General features: G+C 42.8%; 2 protein-coding genes across 5 annotated transcripts; one reads left to right on the forward strand and one right to left on the reverse strand.

The window, feature by feature from the left end:
- Positions 1-107: 107 nt before the first annotated feature.
- On the reverse strand, positions 108-10,507 carry fbxw12 (F-box and WD repeat domain containing 12). 4 transcript variants are annotated; one of them, XM_036987909.1, is made up of 12 exons: positions 10,354-10,507; positions 10,028-10,132; positions 6,672-6,706; positions 6,390-6,427; positions 3,198-3,367; positions 2,975-3,099; positions 2,169-2,375; positions 1,914-2,078; positions 1,574-1,799; positions 1,224-1,405; positions 801-931; positions 108-680 (listed from the first exon to the last, which is right to left on the reverse strand). In XM_036987909.1, exons 5-12 carry the CDS (start codon positions 3,361-3,363, stop codon positions 581-583), a joined length of 1,302 nt encoding a protein of 433 aa, XP_036843804.1. In that variant the 5' UTR covers positions 3,364-3,367; positions 6,390-6,427; positions 6,672-6,706; positions 10,028-10,132; positions 10,354-10,507; the 3' UTR covers positions 108-580. The 4 variants fall into 4 exon arrangements, with proteins under 4 accessions (XP_036843804.1, XP_036843805.1, XP_036843807.1 ...); XM_036987910.1 differs by having other exon boundaries at positions 10,028-10,137; positions 10,354-10,501; XM_036987912.1 differs by lacking the exon at positions 10,354-10,507 and having other exon boundaries at positions 10,028-10,138.
- Positions 7,902-17,454, forward strand: LOC110531987 (protein Wnt-7a). The gene is made up of 4 exons (XM_021615541.2): positions 7,902-8,285; positions 9,046-9,272; positions 12,345-12,616; positions 15,663-17,454. Exons 1-4 carry the CDS (start codon positions 8,215-8,217, stop codon positions 16,143-16,145), a joined length of 1,053 nt encoding a protein of 350 aa, XP_021471216.1. The 5' UTR covers positions 7,902-8,214; the 3' UTR covers positions 16,146-17,454.
- Positions 17,455-20,954: the final 3,500 nt, after the last annotated feature.

The raw sequence follows: 20,954 nt of genomic DNA on the forward strand, positions 1-20,954 counted from the left end.
TAGTTTTTCACATACAATATTTTGTCATTAAGTATTGTACAGTAAGTGTATTGTATATGAAAGATCACTTTCCAATGTTTACCTCTGTATTGTAGTTAAAATGCAGACCCAAGAAAATGCAGTTTATTTGAGAGTTAAAAATAAATTGTCAGTTTGGTTTTGATAAGAAGATCAAGGGGCAGTATTTGTTACAGTATATGCCCTAAAGATTTAGGTTATATTGAACATGTAACATCCAACACAGGGATTTAAATATCTAAGCTCCACATAAAGCCAGCTAAGTGATTATAACCATTCATTCCTGTACAGAAATGTGTTATTGCACAAAAATAAAGTATCATGGCACAGCAAACTGCAATGTTTTTCCCCTTCATACTTGCATGTATGTGCATGCTTTGCATAGCATATAAACACATCCGCGATAACTCTTGATTACAATGTATATTCCATAAGCAGAGGGTTTGTAAAGGCAAGGCACAACATCAGTGATTAAACTACTCAGAAACATGCACAATTAATTGTTAGCGACTGATGCTAACTGCTGTAGTACCTGCGAAGTCCTCCTAGAGGACAGTGTTGCTCAGGAGTTGAAAGAGTAGGCCTTCAGGACATCCTTCCCATCCACTGCTTCCACTGAAGCCACAATGGTTGAGTAGTCACAAACCACATAACTGAACCCTCTGACAACACAAGACATGACATGTACATCAGTTCATTACTACATCATACCAATCCAACTTTAAATACAGAGCCAGAATGTACCATTTGTTTCCTTGACAGACAGAAATGTCTTTCTGTACCTGGACATGGAGTGAGAGCCTCCCAATAAGTGGTATCGACTTTCCAGTGTGAGCCCTTTGTCTCTGTCAGTTTTCCACGTCAGCACTCTTAAGGACAGGTCCCGAGAAGCAGTGACTACACGGAAACTATCCTGAGAGAAAAGCCTCACTTTTAGGATACTTTTCATGGACGGCCTTTCCCTGAACACCATATAAACATAAACGTCAATTCCCACACACTCTTACCACAAGGTATATATCCCAAGGGATATTCTGCTAGGTAAGATACAAACTATTTAAAAAATAAATCAAGAGGAATATATTATCTAGAACACTGAAGTTTTCCCCATACTATGTATAGCGCTTTGAACTCCAATATATAAATTCCAATGCGTAATTACTACTATCAGTAGTCCATACGCACAATAAGAGTGAAAAGCATACCACACAAATAGAGCAGATAGGTTCAGTATGGTCCTTGAAGCTACAGAGGAGTTCTCCTTTCACAGTGTAGACCTTCAGCTCTCTGTGAGCAGCTACAACCAGAGTGCTGCTTCCCTTGCCTTCCAGAAGGATGTCCGAAGCCCTGCCCTCAAATACCAACTCGAATTTCTCCACCTGCTCAACTGAAATAGTAGAACATCTGTGAAAGTTAGGCCAACGCTCCATTTCTAGCATAACCACAAAAATGAGTACAACTGACAAAATGGCACATGGGGACAAGCTTGCTAACGTAACAGGTAATGACAATCTAAATAGATGAAGATATTAAACGTCTCAACTTGACACTTTACCCTGGATCTCTGTCTTGAATCTGGTCTTTTTTATGATGACGTCGAACACAGAGAGGACCTTGTTGTGATGCGTGTTTGAGTGCGAGTTGTCCTTGCAGTGGACCGTGGCCAGTCTGGCTGGCTGGGAGGGCAGGAAGGCAGCAGCACTGCAGCCTGAGACAGGCAGACACTGGCACAGAGGATCCTCCTCCTCTGAGGGACACGTCACACTCTGACTGGACAACACCTGCCAGTCAAACAACACAATACACATTTGAACAACGATGAAACATTACTACTTTTCAGGACTTCTGGATCCACAATAATTATTATAGACAAACATGCCAATTGTTACAATTACCTTTGGACTCATATCCATATTCTCTGTAGTTCCAGCTAGGATCCATTTCTTGTCTGGCGATGCCAGGAGTAGGTTTACTTTGAATGTGTCACACACCACCAGAGTGGACAGCTTTGACAGTGAGGGGCTAGTCAGAGTATGGACAGAGCCTTGACTGGTCCCCACCTGGTGAAAAGGAAAAATGTTATGTATTATGCGTAAGTCAGATATTGATCTGGCAACCAACCAGACATGGTTGGCTGTTTGGGTACTCACTGAGAGAAAAGAGCTGCCTTCCAAACTGTAGGGCAGTAAGGTGCACTGTGGGGATGCTGAGGAGTAGAAGAACATCTCCTGTCCACTCTGACCATCCCAGGCTTTGAGCAGCCCTGTGGAATCTGACGTGATGACCCCACCATGCCCACCGTCAGCTACCATCCCAGTCAGAGGACTCTGAACAGGGCTGCACCACAGCTGTACCCCCTGGTTAAAAGGGGAAAAGGAAACACCATTTCCTAAGTGCTAACTGCAAATCCTGCTTTGTGTAGACCAGTAGACCATATAATATGGCTACTGAAGTGCGGGTGCTGTCATGTATTGTCATGTTGTGTCTTTCTGTCCTTTCCTTTCACCCTGTCTCCCTCTGCTGGTCGTATTAGGTTACCTTTTCTCCCCCGCTTTCCCCCAGCTGTTCCTTGTCTCCTCTTGACTACCTCGTCACCCCTTCTCCCACCTGTTCCCCTTTTCCCTCTGATTAGTCCCCTATATCTCTCTCTGTTTTTGTTCCTGTCCTTGTCGGATTCTTGTTTGTTGTGTTTCATGCCTGAGCCAGACTATCGTCATGTTTGCTGTAACCTTGTCCTGTCCTGTCGGAATCTGCCGGTCTATCTGAGCCTACCTATGTTTGGTTATTAAAGAAGCTCTGTTTAAGTTAGTTCGCTTTTGGGTCCTCATTCACTCACCTTAACAGGTGCTACACCTTGGTGGTGGGTAGGATGAGTAGCCTACATACAATGTAAAGCGCTCTGAAGCCTGGTAAATAAAGCCTCATAATAAGTATAAAAGGGTAGTATTGTTTTCACCTGCTGGACATCCCAGGCACGGACTGTACCATCTGAGGATGAACTGCAGACAGTAGGGGTAGAGCTCCAGAAGTCAGGGAGCTGGGGAGAGTTCCCTGACAGGTACACACACCCAACCACCCTGCCTGGAAGATATAGATGTTGTAGACCATACAGCTATCTAAATACTGTTTCCAAAGACAGTTCCATCCTTTCTAAAGAAAGAAAGAGGCTGTATGCTCACCTGTGTGTCCCCTCAAGCTTTTACAGGTGTAGTCCCCACCGGACCTGCCCTTGGTCATCTTCAGCTCCAGGTGAGAGCGACGCAGGAAGTAGCTCTTCCAAGTCTGCTTCCCATGTTCAGAGCCCAGCACCGCAATGTTACAGAAACCCCAACGCTGCAGACACATTTCTCTGCGGGATAGATTACTAGGCATTAATATACAGTTATTATTATTATATACGTGTTATATAGAATATACAGTGCCTTTGGAAAGTATTCAGAGCCCTTGACTTTTTGTTTCGTTACAGCCTTAGTCTAAAATGGATCAAATAAAATCTACAAACAATATCCCAAAATGACAAAGTAAAACGTATTAGAAATGTATTAAAATAAAATAAAACTGAAATACATTATTTACATAAGTATTCAGACCCTTAGCTATGAGACTCAAAATTGAGCTCAGGTGCATCCTGTTTCTATTGATCATCCTTGAGATGTTTCTACAACCTGTGGTAAATTAAATTAATTGGACATGATTTGGAAAGGCATACACCTGTCTATATAAGGTCACACAGTTAACAGTGCATCTCAGAGCAAGAACGAAGCCATGAGGAATTGTCCGTAGACCTCCGAGATAGGATTGTGATGAGGCACAGATCTGGGGAAGGGTACCAAAACATTTCTGCAGCATTGAAGGTTCCCAAGAACACAATGTCCTCCATCATTCTTAAATGGATGAAGTTTGGAACCACCAAAACTCTTCCTAGAGCTGGCCACCCGGCCAAACTGAGCAATTGGGGGAGAAGGGCCTTGGTCAGGGAGGTGACCAAGAACCCGATGGTCAATATGACAGAACTCTAGAGTTCCTCTGTGGAGATGGGAGAACCTTCCAGAAAGACAACCATATCTGCAGCACTCCACCAATCAGGCCTTTATGGTAGAGTGCCAGACAAAAGCAATTCCTCACTAAAAGGCACATGACAGCACGCTTGGAGTTTGCCAGAAGTCACCTAAAGACTCTCAGACCATGAGAAACAAGATTCTCTGGTCTGATGAAACCAAGATTAAACTTTTTGGCCTGAATGCCAAACATCACGTCTAGAGGAAACCTGGCACCATCCCTACAGTGAAGCATGGTGGTGACAGCATCATGCTGTGTGGATATTTTTTAGCAGCAGGGACTGGGAGACTAGTCAGGATTGAGGCACAGATGAACGGAGAAAAGTACAGAGAGACCCTTGATTGAAAACCTGTTCCATCGCATTCCGGGACCTCAGACTAGGGCAAAGGTTCACCTTCCAACAGAACAACAAGCTGTTGAAAGCACACAGCCAAGTCAATGCAGGAGTGGCTTCGATACACATCTCTGAATCTCCTTGAGTGGCACAGCCAGAGCCTGGAATTGAACCCAATCGAGAGACACTTATGTACAGTGCCTTGCGAAAGTATTCGGCCCCCTTGAACTTTGCGACCTTTTGCCACATTTCAGGCTTCAAACATAAAGATATTAAACTGTATTTTTTTGTGAAGAATCAACAACAAGTGGGACACAATCATGAAGTGGAACGACATTTATTGGATATTTCAAACTTTTTTAACAAATCAAAAACTGAAAAATTGGGCGTGCAAAATTATTCAGCCCCTTTACTTTCAGTGCAGCAAACTCTTTCCAGAAGTTCAGTGTGGATCTCTGAATGATCCAATGTTGACCTAAATGACTAATGATGATAAATACAATCCACCTGTGTGTAATCAAGTATCCGTATAAATGCACCTGCACTGTGATAGTCTCAGAGGTCCGTTAAAAGCGCAGAGAGCATCATGAAGAACAAGGAACACACCAGACAGGTCCGAGATACTGTTGTGAAGAAGTTTAAAGCCGGATTTGGATACAAAAAGATTTCCCAAGCTTTAAATATCCCAAGGAGCACTGTGCAAGCGATAATATTGAAATGGAAGGAGTATCAGACCACTGCAAATCTACCAAGACCTGGCCGTCCCTCTAAACTTTCAGCTCATACAAGGAGAAGACTGATCAGAGATGCAGCCAAGAGGCCCATGATCACTCTGGATGAACTGCAGAGATCTACAGCTGAGGTGGGAGACTCTGTCCATAGGACAACAATCAGTCGTATATTGCACAAATCTGGCCTTTATGGAAGAGTGGCAAGAAGAAAGCCATTTCTTAAAGATATCCATAAAAAGTATTGTTTAAAGTTTGCCACAAGCCACCTGGGAGACACACCAAACATGTGGAAGAAGGTGCTCTGGTCAGATGAAACCAAAATTGAACTTTTTGGCAACAATGCAAAACGTTATGTTTGGCGTAAAAGCAACACAGCTGAACACACCATCCCCACTGTCAAACATGGTGGTGGCAGCATCATGGTTTGGGCCTGCTTTTCTTCAGCAGGGACAGGGAAGATGGTTAAAATTGATGGGAAGATGGATGGAGCCAAATACAGGACCATTCTGGAAGAAAACCTGATGGAGTCTGCAAAAGACCTGAGACTGGGACGGAGATTTGTCTTCCAACAAGACAATGATCCAAAACATAAAGCTACAAAGTATTAACTTAAGGGGGCTGAATAATTTTGCACGCCCAATTTTTCAGTTTTTGATTTGTTAAAAAAGTTTGAAATATCCAATAAATGTCATTCCACTTCATGATTGTGTCCCACTTGTTGTTGATTCTTCACAAAAAAATACAGTTTTATATCTTTATGTTTGAAGCCTGAAATGTGGCAAAAGGTCGCAAAGTTCAAGGGGGCCGAATACTTTCGCAAGGCACTGTAAATGTGATATTCCCGTTATAATAATAAAAAAACATTTGAAAACATTTCTGATAACCTGTTTTTGCTTTGTCATTATGGGATATTGTGTTTATATTGAGGGGGGAAAAAACGATTTAATTAATTTTAAAATAAGGCTGTAACCTAACAAAATGTGGAAAAAGTAAAGGAGCATTTTTACTTTGAATACTTTCCCGGAGGCACTGTACTTCAAATATGATGCAGCTGACCACATTGTCAAAAACATGCCAAGAGACATTGATGAATAATCTATGCAAATGTATAGTGAATAAAGTATGCAAATGCCCAACCACACTCTCGCCCTCACCCATATCTAAACCAACCTCATACCCACCCAGTATATTATTCATTCTGACATGGGTAAGTAAAACTGATCAGTGGGTAAAACCCTCAAACTCACCGCCACAACCAAGGTGTTTCTGCTGCTTCTTGCCATTCCTAGATACAAAAGCCACAAGGTATCGGGTTGTTAAGATAGGCTGTCACACCAGTCCAGTTATTAAAATAAATATATCAACATATATATTGCAAACTAATAATATGATGTTTCAAAGTAAAGCAACCGCTTGACAAAAGAACAATATGTGGAACACTATAACAGAAAATAGAGAATATATTCAGAACTGTTTAACATAACCAGATTTTATACCTCTACTTCCGCAAGTTTTTGTGACTCTCTTACCTTACAGACACTTGATGCTCGAATTAAGTCATCTTCTTTAAAAAAAGAGAAAATGTGAATTAGGCAATCATTAGTTAGGTAAGGATGATAATCCATTTCGACGTTTTACAGCTATACTGTATTGCTGGCTGTGAGGTAAGACTATCAGCGAAATATCAATATTTTGTCCGCAATTTCTACATAGGCTACGGGGAGGCTGAAAGGACAAAACTCATTTCCGTTATTTTTATTTTTTCAATACTACCAATACTTATTTGTCTGCAGATGGCGCTATTATAAAGGGTACAAACATCTCCGAAGCAGTAATGCAGAGGAGACACACTGGACACTTGATGAAGTAGCTTTCACAGCTAAGCAAATCGTGTAGAAATGTTGTGCCAACATACTATATATAAAGGTGGCCATTTGTTGGCATTGTTTAATGCCCAGTAGGTTATGTGAACAATTTATCAAGTGAGTGCAATGAAATGTGATGCTTGCAATTCAATTTGAGTTTTTGCGCGCAGTTCGAGTTACATGCGTGCATCAAGTACAAAATATTGCCTAGGCCTAGATTAGTTTTAAACCCATAAAATGCATGTTTGAAGTAAGCATATAAAGGAAACAAAACATATACAAAATAGACAGAAAATGTCAAATCGTTTTTGTAGTTACATATTTCAAAGTATTATTCAATGATAATCATACGACTTCAGTGAAAGTCATTAATTCTCATTATAGTCACACATTTATTTTGGCGCCGGAAAAGATTGCTGACGTTTCACGTGCTCCTAACCGAATGTGTTTTTTCGGTCGTTTTTTTCGTTGTTTGTAACTTGTTTTTTTACTTATTCTGTACATAATGCTGCTGCTACAGTCTCTTATGCTCGCTATTGTTATTTTACAGCTGCTCTTTAATTACGTGTTCCTTTTATTTCTTATTCTTATTCATATATGTTTTAATTGCATTATTGGTTAGGGGCTTGTAAGTAAGCATTTCCCTGTAAGGTCTGTTGTATTCGGCGCATGTGACAAATACGATTTGATTTGATTTGATACTGACAACCATCACTATCCACTGCTTGTGTTGTTTTTATTAGAACGCTAATTAATGAGCAATTAATGAGCAGGTGAATTGACACAACTGGAATAGTTTGTGGAGAGATTCAGCCCAGGCGGGATTCCAGAGTAGGGCTCCATGCCATGGCTTCTCTGAACACGCCCCAGATAGATACACCAGATAGCCTATATAGATCCTGCTGGTAGCAAAAAACACAGTGAGAAGGAGATAATCGCACTACAGCACTTGCTCATCCTCCGTTTTACCTGTGACACCCTCGCAATGATAAAACGGCACAGTAAAGGGGCCACGTAGGGGAGTTTACGGATATCATTAGTCTACAGCTAAGACTAGCCTAGTATATAACATAATTGGCCTATCTGTTGGGGATATTCGTTTGTACCGACTTGAAGTAATTTTGGATAATTTGGACAGTGACTATCGGGAGAATATATATTCATCGCTTTCTCTTACACACTGCATGAAGCTGAGAGTGGAAGCACCATGAGTCGAAAAACTAGACGCTGGATTTTTCGGGTTTTGCTTTGCCTTGGGATTGTCTATTTGAAAATCGGGTGAGTTTGTCATTGGCATGTTCATTAGGTAGCCCGTGTTCCTAAAAATAAAAATAGAAAATATAAGAGTAGCCTATAACAGAAAGTTTCGGTGTGAAGTTTGTTTGAATAGACATAGCCTACATTTCTATAAATTAAACTGTATATAAATTGTTATAATTATTCATCTAACTAAACTATGTCCATTGCTTATTTGACATTGACCCGTCATCATGTCTGAGAGTTTCATTCATCTGTTCTAAAAAGCATATAGAGTTTGAGTTTTTACAGTTAGAAACCACCTGACAAAGGTTTATTCTGAATTATTTGCCTATCTATAGGCAACACATCAAATAAATGGTTTCCGGGTTAATTTATAAATTAGAGATGGCTTCAGATGTGTCCTTCATATTTTGTGACACACTTGTATTTCACTCAAAGACAGCACAATTGAGTTTAAAATAAACCGTGTACTCACCACTTATCTCTCGTATTTCTACAGCCCATATGTTTTTATAACCTCCTCTAGACAATAAAAACAATAAGTGCGCGTTTAAATTGTATGAATGTTAATCGCTTTTTCACGTTATAAACATGTAGGATATAAAGCTTTAATAAACACCGTTGTATAGCCTATAGGACATTGAAAGCATATACTACATTTATCATGGTTATCTGGCAGTCAGTAATTTCTCTTTAAATAGCCACAAAACTACAATATGCCATTGTTATATGGGTAAAAAAAAAAGTAATTCAATGTCTAACTATTATACCCTTACAGTGGCTTTTCATCGGTGGTCGCGCTAGGTGCGAGTATAATCTGTAACAAGATTCCCGGTTTGGCTCCCCGACAGCGGATAATCTGTCAGAGTCGCCCGGATGCCATTATCGTCATCGGAGAGGGAGCACAAATGGGGATAAACGAGTGTCAGTTTCAGTTCAAAAATGGGCGCTGGAACTGCTCTGCGCTTGGAGAACGGACGGTCTTCGGAAAAGAGTTGAAAGTGGGTATGTTGCAAATCAATTAAAGTTTGGTTAGAACATTTTGAAATGTAATTTCATCACTGGAAATGTCCCCATGTTTATATAGGCCTGAAGGTTCATTGTGCGTCAATTTTGCACTGTGGCGCATGTAGCCAAATGGCCCGTATCTTTTTGAGTGCCTGCATATCTGCTCCAATGAGAGTTGACACAAATAGTTCCTAGCTTTTCTGAATGTCATTTGCGGATGACACATTATGTGTGCCTTGACAACATGGACTTTGGAGGAAGGTTATTGTGTGTCATTTGAGAACAACATGTGGTGGCAATTACAATAGTTCAATTTGAGCAGTTTCCCATAGGCTATACACTAGAAGTATTGACAGGGAACTTTTCCTCAAAACGTAAATGCTCATAATTGGTGAACAGATTGAAGCTGTGTCATACCCTGGTCTTTCAAGATAGAGACAGAGTGCGAGAGAAAGGATGGGAACTTAACAAATCCAAAAGGTATCAGAATCCAGCACTGTAACAAAACTCTTGTGAACATTGACAGCCTGTCTTTTCAGGTCAGCGTAGTCTCCCGAGGCATATATTCACTGGTCTTTATCCTTCTCTCTCACTGGGTGCTGTGGCTCTCACTGTAAAGACGGCGATCTTACCACGGGTATAAGTTACAGTAGATAGAAAGTACAGAGGAATACAAGCTTTAAATACTGAGCTGAACATACACAGGGGAGTGATGAAAGAAAGGAAAAGTTCAAATGAAGTACTGTAGCTACCTGGTTAGGCAATAGGTTTCACAGCATTGATGGATGCCTTGGATGTCTTTGGGGACACAGGGATGGCCTACTGTAGGTGCAGGTTCATGGCTGGTCCACTGGAAGCTGAACTTTCCAAAGAAACATGTTCAGTTTTCTTTTTCTGCTTCAAAACGTTTCCATGTTGTGCCTATCACACATGCCCTGAAGTTGTCTGAAGGACTTCTTGGGGTATTCTCCTGTGCATAATATTACATCATATTATCACTATACTGACTGTGCAGTTACAGTTACTCTGAATATCACAACAGTAGACGGCTAATTTGTGCAGATGCTGTGGTACTCACCAGATTGTTGCATATTCAGAGAGCAACTAGAACGTAATCTAGGATTGTATCCTATCCCAACCTGGATTTGGGCTGTTCAGTAGAGTCACACACAACAAATAGCTAGTAGCATTGTAATATAACACGTGTTCTAACCATCAAGCAGCTAGACTAGAGAGACCTTCATACAATGTATTACTATAAATCCACAACTATTGCATTCAATGGTGATTCATAATATTACTGGTTGGCACTATGAAAAGCTCTTTACAGCTGTTGGTGTGAAGGGCATAATCCTTTTCTGCTGTTCAAGTGAAAGCTGTGGTCTTTCACAATGTTTTCTTCTTGAATGAGTGTTTTAAGTCACTGAAGAGTCTGGCATAGACAACCATGCAAAATAGATTGGTTTCACTGATCAGATTAGAGGTTAGAAATGAATGCCATTGTTGATGTCTAGCGTGAGTTGGGTGGAGCTTGCACACTCTCGCTTGTGGCAGCCAAAGAAAGGCAGCCTGTATAGGGTTTCTGTTTGCTGGGGTGCAAGGTGCATCTAATGTTTTTAGTGTTTCTGTAGTAGTTTGTGCATTGCAGATCAACCAACACACATATGTAAAGTTAAAACTAAAATAACATTTGATGTGACTTATTTAAAAGAAACTACTCTACACTTGGTGCAATGAGAGTATTCAATTTGCATATGGCTCTTACTACTTACTCACTTAAAACAGGATAAAGCATTGCTTCCGTTGCGTTTAGGTCTTTCCACTCAGGTCTCATGACAAAGTACTGAAGAATTCCTGCCATCCTTTGTTTTGAACCAATGCACTAGGGACTCCTGGGGAAAAATTAACAACGGAGCAGTTAGAACTGACTGCCCGGCACACCTTCTTTTTTGGCTCGGGGCCCATCGAATCTATAAAAACGTCCACATAATTGATGCCTCAATATGAGGTTTTCTTTCAATGGCAAGGGCGCAGATCATAGATGTTTATCAAAAACAGGGCAGCAGCACCTAGTGAATCTGGGTTCACCAGGAAGTACAGAGGAAGGTATCATGTTTGTTTTGAAGAAATGTGGAGTAGTTTGTTTACATAGATATAATGGATATTGCCATCAGTAGCTGGTTGTTTGTATATACCAAACTGCAGATGCAGGTATTTCACTCCATATGCATGCATACACAGAATTACAATTTGGTTAATAATACGATTAATATTGATAACTGAAACCCATTTGTTTGCATCAGGAGATAACATTAAACTTAACAAACATATTGGAAAATGGCACATGGATGCACTTGTACAGTAAAAATTGGTATTGGTTTAAGCCATTTTCCCAGTTCTCTATTTGCATAGCGTGTTGGACTTTAAAATAGATGCTATGACTAAGAACTTTTAACAAGAAGCTCACTCTTTCAATCATGACAGGTTAACCTTTAATTATATGCTGATAATTCAAACATCCCAGTGTGCGTAAATGATTTGTTCAGTGGACATGGGAGAGATAACCTCTGAATCAAGATCCTCCCTGCAAGAATACACAGTGCGTACCGAGCTCTAAGCTGATCAATAGCTCATCCTTCTCCACAGCCATCTCATTCATACTACTTTATTGACTAGGAAGTTTACAGACATTTTGATTCTAAGGCAGGCCAGTTTCAAGGTCAGTTTTCAGATGACTGTAGTCCTTGAGTGGTTTGTTTGACAAATATGTTGACATGAGCACTGACACTTAATGGTTAAACTGCTCTCAAGTTGCTATTTTGTAACATACAGTATACAGTATATTTGATATACACCATATAGACGGAAGTATGTCATGGAAATCCAGATTCCCCCCCCCCCCCCCCCCATCCCTGTGCCATTTATCAAGCTGTGAAACAAACAGCTGTAGCACCATACAAAAAATATGAATTCTCCCAGACATCTGATATCTCCCAGATATCACACCAGTTTACACATTAAAATGATTAAGCATACTAAATACTAAGTCCCAACTGTGTTCCCTCCTAGGCAGTAAAGAGGCTGCGTTCACCTACGCCATCATAGCGGCCGGCGTTGCCCACGCCATTACTGCAGCCTGTACTCAGGGGAACCTGAGTGACTGCAGCTGTGACACGGAGAAGCAGGGTTTCTACAGTAAAGGCCAGGGCTGGAAGTGGGGCGGCTGTTCAGCAGACATCAGCTACGGCCTGGGCTTCTCCAAGGTGTTCGTGGACGCCAGAGAGGTCAAACAGAATGCCAGGTCTCTCATGAACCTGCACAACAACGAAGTGGGACGCAAGGTACGTGACCACGTCACTCCTCTTCCCTTTTCTCTCTCCATAGGGAAGGATTTTAGATGGACGGCTGCATGCATTTTGATGGTAAAAATGTAATCTAGCAGACCTAAACTGGATCCCGGAATATTTCATTAGGTTGTGGGAAAGAAGCAGGACCATTCCAAAAAAAAGGTAAATACAGCTAAATCTGGGGGTAGTTCACTCAACAACAACAAAAATACAACTTTTTGTTGTGGTAAGAAAACTAAAATAGATTATTTTGGATGAATTGCTTTATTCTCTTATATGTCTTTACTGTAATCGGGAGATAGTTCCTTGAAGATTAACATGTGCTGTAGTTTACTTAAACGGCTAGGCTGCTGTTACACAACACAGCTGAAATTGTCCCCCATGAACTGTGCTACTGTAGCTAGCTTAGTTCGTTGCTAGCTTGGTTAGCTTGTTCCTAGCTAGCTAGCTGTGTTTGTGGGAGGCAGGTAGCCTAGTGGTTGAAAGGTAACTAAAAGGTTGTTGGATCGAATCCCTGAGCTGACAAGGTAAAAAAAAATCTGTCGTTCTGCCCCTGAACAAGGCAGTTCCCCGGAAGGCTGTCATTGTAAATAAGAATTTGTTATTAACTGACTTGCCTAGTAAAATAAAGGTTCCATTTAAAAAGCTAGCTAAATTGTACAGGCTGCATTTCTTCTACGTCCTTGCTGTTACAATAACCAAATGTTGGATAAACAAATTATTTGTGAAACCAAGGTGTAATACAGCAGATGACATCGGGTGAAATTAGAATTCTCAAACAAGCAGCTTAAATTTGATTGGCTGTTGCATGCAATTTTTAGCGCGTTTGAGTTGCTTCATGTAACAGCGAAGTTGGTTGAGATTATGTCACTTGCAACTGCAACTAAAATTGTGTGAAAGTTGTTTCGTGTAATCCCAGCCTTACAGAGAAGAGACCGAATCTAAATCTGAGACCGAAGTGTTGGTTAACTACACGGACTACCGAATATAGGCTAGGCCTCAGTAACCATGGTTGTTGTGATTTAGTAGTCTCCACCATGCTTGGGAGTGGCTGGACCTTGCCAAGGATCTGGGTATTGGGGCCAAGATTAAACAGGCAGTGAAATAAAGGGAAGCTTTTTTAGAGGTGAAGAGCAGTTTAAGTGGCAGGGTTTTATTACGACCCAGATCTCTGGGCTGAAAACAGATTGACACTGTACAAAAAGGCATTAGCCTGCTCCCCTATGATCTGCACTGTTGAGAGAGGATACAGTTACTGTTTATCGCAATTCCTAAATTCCTTGGTTTGTCTGATATCCTAGAGCCAAGCGCTTATCGTGTGTAATAGTCTTGTGCCATGGGTTGCTGTGTGGTACTTAGTATTGTCGAATAATATCTACTGTATCACTATGTCTCTTGGAAGTCATTACCTGCCTAACAGAGATGTTACGTTAACTTGTGTGATACACCTAGTGTTTTGTAGGATTTGTAGTCTGTCAATGACTCACATTATGGCAAATCCCTTGAAACAACCAAGATGGATCAGGGACTAGGTAATGTTCACATTCTCAGATCAAGGCTACTGTGCATCCATGGCTGCAGCAAATACTAGATCAGCTCTGAGACTCCAGCAAGTCTGGAGGTCAAAGAATGAGCAGAATAATTGTGCCAAACAACTTGGGCGAGGCTCCTTAGCAGTACACTGGAGTTAGTGAAGAGGAAAGAAGCACCTCTCCCTCCAGAGTCAAGCCTTACCCCTCTCGTCTCTCTCTGTGCCACAGAGGCCTGATTCAAACCACCAACACGTACCCAGACAGACTGAAAAGCCTCCACTCACACATTGTGCTCAACAGCTCACTGTTGCCTTTCTGTGTGGGGCCTGAATTCAGCCCTGCTTATCTAGACAGCTAAATTGCCTCTCACAGTGAAACAGGCTACACTCGTGGATTCCGATTATCAGTTGGGTTTTTTCTTTTTTCCGTATCCTTGGTAATAAATGGCCTCTCTGTTTTGATAGTTGTCCACCCCCCCCTTTATTTATGCTAATCAACGCAGTGACACTGAGAAGGAGCGCAGTTCACAGCCCCCAGGTCCAATACGACCAGACAAAGCCTGTCACAAGTGTTGGTCACAGGGCTGCTGAGGGATTAGTAGCTGGGAAGCCAAGTGTTGTCTGGTATACCACAGAAAGCTAACTGCATTTGTATGCATTTTCAGTACAAGGCACTAAAATTCATTTGTTTTATTGATTCTAGAATCAAATTGCATTTGTGGAAAAGGAAAATCCATATATATTTTTCTTATACGACATTTCACTATTTCGTTTTTTTTTCTTCACTTTTCACTCATTGATTGCGGGAACTCACAAAATCTCCATCTATCCTAGTATGAAGATAGTAGAATGCCAAACAAGCTCCTCATACATTTTAGTTCAAGGAAATGGGACAAGTAGTGTAGCTATAGTGTTGGCTGTGCCTTTTCAGGTATGAGACACTTGTAATAGTCATCGGAGCAGGCTTTAACAGTTATATCCACATCATTCAGCAGCTTGTGCAGTCAATCCTGACCTTACCGTGTTGTGTTGTGACTACACACGAGGAGACGTAACCTGATCCAGCATTATGGCTTCTGTGTACAGTCTGTACAAAGCTACTGTTTTGTAAAGGGCTGTTGTATTCAACCTCACAAGTAGCTCGTTGCTGATCTAATGCTGCACTGTGCGTACAACGTTACCCACCTCCTAGACTTTACTAGACAGTGTGTGTCACCGTGCTATGTTGCTGTTTTCAATGGGATTGCAACAATCGAAATTATGTAGGTCTATCATTTACTTCAACCTCCACTGACCCTTGGGACAATGCAGAATGTTTAGATTTTAGAGGGATCATTTTCAGGTTATTATGACAATAAACATATAAGTTCATTATATACATAATAGTATGGTATGTTTGCAGAGGCTTTTCTTTTTCAGTGACTTACTCATGTATAGTAATATAACCTTCAGCAGATGGTTTGCCAGGTCTGTAAAGGTAACCTCTCTCTCGGTTGTTTGTGTGTCTAGATCCTGGAGAAGAACATGCATTTGGAATGCAAGTGTCATGGTGTTTCGGGCTCCTGCACCACCAAAACCTGCTGGACGACACTTCCCAAGTTCCGCGAGCTCGGCTACATTCTCAAAGAGAAGTACGCCCATGCTGTGCACGTGGAACCGGTCAAAGCCAGCCGCAACAAGCGGCCCAAATTCCTCAAGATCAAGAAGCTCTACTCCTACCGGAAACCCATGGACACAGACCTGGTGTACATGGAGAAGTCCCCTAATTACTGCGAAGCGGACCCGATGACGGGCAGTGTTGGAACGCAAGGCCGGCTGTGTAATAAGACTGTTATGCAGCAGATCAGCGGCTGTGACCTGATGTGCTGCGGACGGGGGTACAACACACACCAGTACTCCCGCGTGTGGCAGTGCAACTGCAAGTTCTTGTGGTGCTGCTACGTCAAGTGCAACACCTGCAGCGAGAGGACAGAGGTGTACACCTGCAAATGACAATATTTATTGGACCGTCAGATGTGTGTCTTTGTGTGTCTGTGCATAGTGGATTTTTTTAAACTAATGGATAGAGGCTGTCTCTGCAGAAATAGACATTGAGGAACTAAGAAGATGGAACAACAGCGATTTTGTTTGCACACAACGCTCCTCCTCCCCTCTCAATATACATGTACTGGGATGCTTGCATTCGCTGGTGACATAAGGAGCTGTGTGCGATGGTGCAAAACATCAACATAAAGGGAAACACTGTGTCTTGGAAGCCAGGATGGAACAGCCTCAGGTCATGAACTATAAGACACTGAGCTGCCTACCTGCCTGCCTACCTGGATTGATGTGTACTAGCTACTTACTGTTGACTGTAGAGCTAATGGATTCTCCAACGCTCACCATGAATCAATGCTGGATATAATGCTGGACTGTGCTACTACTGTAGTTCTCTGTACCTGTAGCTCAATAGGACACGCTATGCACAAATGAAATGAAAGAGCCATCTGGAATATTTAACATACTGTATTTAGAGACACAATAATAATATTAATTTATTTTATAAAGAAACTACTGATTTTGTCCGTTATGGAGCAAGTCTTAATTGTGTAGATGATGGGTGGTTCCCCCAATTAGAGTTTGTTATTGGTTTGTTTGTTGCAATCAAACATAGAACATACAGTCATACACTGGAATGAGTCAGCCTGGAATTTTCCTCTGTGGAATATTATGTCCCTCATATTGTTCCAGGTTAGGCTGGTAATAGACTACTGACATTTACTTTCTCATGAGTTTGGGCTAATCTGAAATCCTATTCCCTTCATAGAGTCTCTGACCAAAAGTAGTGCACTATATGGGGACTATGGTGCCATTTCGGATGTGGCTTTAGTCTTCCTTCTGTTTGCTGCTAGTCTGGAGAGTCACTCACTGTGGTCTAAGGGCATCAACACTACTGTCTGTGTTAAATGACAATGCTCACCTCAAAGCTGACTAAATTTAACAAGACATATTCAACCAGACAGACACTCTTTTTGGTAAATACTGGTAAAGAGAGTATATTTTGTTAAAGCCTATTTTTATATGAATGTCTTATTTATACTATTTCTTCTGGCATAATTCAATTTCAAGTCTCTTCCCTCTTTATCCCTCTGTAAAATCCTTGTGTTTTTCGCCACTGGTGTCACTTCACTGCCATTGTTGTCTACTGCATGTGATTGGAACCCTGAGTTTATCCCTGTGAGTATATGGCTGTGTTCAAACTGCTCTGTTTACTGCATTTCATGACTGGTATGGTTGGAATACAGGAACAGGATATGACTAACAAACCATGACTCTGAGGGTTTCATTTCACTACCAACCCTACCTTGCATGATAAAACAGGCAGCTGAAATTGGTTCTGATTTGCAGCCTGAATCTAGCCCGGTCCCTAAAACACACTGTTATTACATATTAATTACATGTTAACTACACATTCATTAACTATGGGGTTTATTACTTGGACTTTAAGTTGATTGTATTGTATGACAGTTTAATGCTGCCATTAGGCTACAACACGCCACATTGAGCAAGCTATTATCTACTAAAGACAATGAAGTTAAAAGAACATAGATTATCATATGGTGATCATGGGTAGGCCAACATGCCTTGAGTTAAATCAATCACTGAAATGGTTCACTTTATGATTGCAATCCGTGAAGTAAGTAGCGGAAAAGAAAGAAAGACATTCCTGGATAGGGGGCAAAGTTATTCAGGCTTAATTGAGGGCCCATCTTGGCCCTGCAGACTGGGAAGGAAGTGGATGAATGTAGCGGAGGAGAAAAGCGTTTGTGCACTAATGGTAGGGTGTTGGTGTAATTGATGAGGCTGGTCGGGCTGGCTGTCATGGCGGTGATGACTTGCTCGGGCAGGGAGGAGTTGGAGCTGTCTGTTGATAGATGACTAGCACATCTGCTTCATTCACTCTTAAAGCCGCTAGTTGCTACAGCAACTCCCTCTGCGCCCCAGAAAATGTGAGGCAGTCTCCAGGAGATGCCGGCCGACATGTCAAGGAAATGTTAACGATGCTCAAGCCCACAATCGGCCGCTTCCACTCCCCATATATAACTAGAACACGGAGAGAAAGGTGTCAACGCAAAAGTTGGTCCCAATGAATTTGGCACCTAGCTCAATATTTCACCAATGTTGAGTATACCACTTACATTCCTATGGTGAGGGCCCTTCTTTCTCTCCCAAATAAAATCTTCTGATGTAATATTCTGTATCATGGGCGCATTCGTAAAGCATATCAGAGTAGGACTTCTGATTTAGGATCAGTTTTGTATTTTAGATAATAATGAATTGATAGTGGGACCTGATCCTAGATCAGCACTACAGGCCTAATTATATAAGGGTCCAGCTAACTAAAAGTACCTGTACTAAAAGGACCCTGGAATATATTGCTTTTGATGACCCCTGAAGAGGAACATGGGAGTGAAGGAGGGTAGTAACTGTGACATATTTTTGATTGACAGAAAACTTCCCAGCGTTCATAATAATGCTTCAACAGAGTCCCGCATAAGAAAGGCAGCTGCCTAAACACTCTGGTTAAAGTTAAACCAGGGTTTGTGTTGAAGACCTCCCTCTCTTTACATATCTGAGGATCTAATATGGGTAATCTATTTAGACCTATTCACACTCACTTAGTCATGTCTTCAGCTAACCTTTAAATGACTGTGGAGAATCTCAGGCTTGGCTAGACTGTGAATGATGTGTCCTTATGTTAGAGCTGACTTAACGAGGTGCTGTTAAAGTCATATCGTCACCTATCCACTAGACAGATCCAGTGACCCAAAGAAACTCTACACATGTGTGTATGTATGATCCACCTGCAGCGTGACCCCAGTCAGATCTACACCACAACAGAAGACACAGTCACACCCCCCCCCACACACACACACCGTTTCATCAACCCAAATCCCATGTTCTTTGATATCACGGCATACAGTAAGCCAGAAACCCTACATCAAGTTATAAGATCACAGCATTACTAATTATACGCTAAGCTGTGTTTCTCCATAAACACGAATATGTCACTGCCAAAACATCCAGGTGTAATATCCATGTCACTCTGTAGTGGAGGGTTTGGACCCTTTTGATGAATGTTTACAAACACACAAACACAAGCATACAGACACACTCACATGTGCGCACACACACACACACACACACACACACACACACACACACACACACACACACACTCTTATGCCAGGGGTAGTACCTGTGTTACCTGGAGATTGGCTGGAGAGTATCACCGTCCAAGGGAGGAGATAGAAGCAGCTAGAGCGAAACAGCGAGGATACGAGGATTTAGAGGAACGGCAACTATACAAGAGGTCAAGGCTGGCAAGGAAGACCGGGAAGCCCACACGGGGCACACGGGGAGGTTGGCGTAGCTAACTCCCCTTGCTCACGGCAAGGAGAGTGGTATTGGTCAGGCACCGTGTTATGTGGTAAAGCGCACGGTGTCTCCAGTGCGCGTGCACAGCCCGGTGCGATACATTCCAGCACCCCGCATTGGACGGGCTAGAGTGGGCATCCAGCCAGGATGGATGGTGCTGGCTCAGCGCGCCTGGCCTCCAGTGCGTCTCTTCGGCCCAGGACATCCTGCGCCGGCTCTGCGCACTGTGTCTCCGAACCAGGCTTCCAGTGCATCGCCCCAGTCCGGTGAGACCTGTTCCGATTCCACGTACCAGGCCTCCAGTATGTCTCCCCAGCCTGGTAAGCCCTGTGACAGCTCCACGCACCAGGCTTATGGTACGTCTCCTCAGTCCGGTGAGACAGTTCCGGCTCCACGTAGGAAGCCTCCAGTGATGATCCATGGCACGAAGCCTGCAGTGATAATCCATGGCACGAAGCCTTCAGTGATGATCCATGGTACGAAGCCTCCAGTGATGATCCATGGCACGGAGCCTCCAGTGATGATCCATGGCACGAAACCTCCAGTGATGATCCATGGCACGGAACCTCCAGTGATGATCCATGGCCCGGAGCCTGCAGTGAGGATCTATGGCACGGAGCCTCCAGCGACGGTCTCCAGTCCGGAGCCTCCAGCGACGGTCCCCAGTCCGGAGCCTCCAGCGAGGGTCCCCAGTCCGGAGCCTCCAGCGAGGGTCCCCAGTCCGGAGCCTCCAGCGAGGGTCCCCAGTCCGGGGCCTGCGGCGAGGGTCCCCAGTCCGGGGCCTGCGGAGAGGGCCCCCAGTCCGGGGTCGGCGACGAGGGTCCCTGCACCAGAGGCACCACCAAAATGGGAGGAGTCAGAGGTGGAGCGGGGGCTACGTCCCGAACCAGAGCCGTCGCCAAGGGTAGATGCCCACCTGGACCCTCCCCTATAGGTTCAGGTTTGCGGCCGGGAGTCCGCACCTTTGGGGGGGGGGGGGGGGGGGGGGGGGGGGACTGTCACGCCCTGACCTTAGAGAGACGTTTTATTTCTCTATTCGGTGAGGTCAGGGTGTGATGTGGGGTAGGCATTCTATGTTTTACATTTCTTTGTGTTTGGCCGAGTGTGGTTCCCAATCAGAGGCAGCTGTCTATCGTTGTCTCTGATTGGGAATCATACTTAGGTAGCCTTTTCCCCATCGTTGTCTCTGATTGGGAATCATACTTAGGTAGCCTTTTCCCCATCGTTGTCTCTGATTGGGAATCATACTTAGGTAGGTTTTTCCCCCACCTATGTTGTGGGATCTTGTTTTTGTACAGTTCTTGTAGCCTACGGTACGGTACATTCATTTGGTTTCACTTTGTTATTTTGTTGCTGGTTCTCATTTAATAAATACGATGACCA

Source organism: Oncorhynchus mykiss, chromosome 9 (assembly GCF_013265735.2).
Source record: "Oncorhynchus mykiss isolate Arlee chromosome 9, USDA_OmykA_1.1, whole genome shotgun sequence".
Lineage (NCBI taxonomy): Eukaryota > Metazoa > Chordata > Actinopteri > Salmoniformes > Salmonidae > Oncorhynchus > Oncorhynchus mykiss.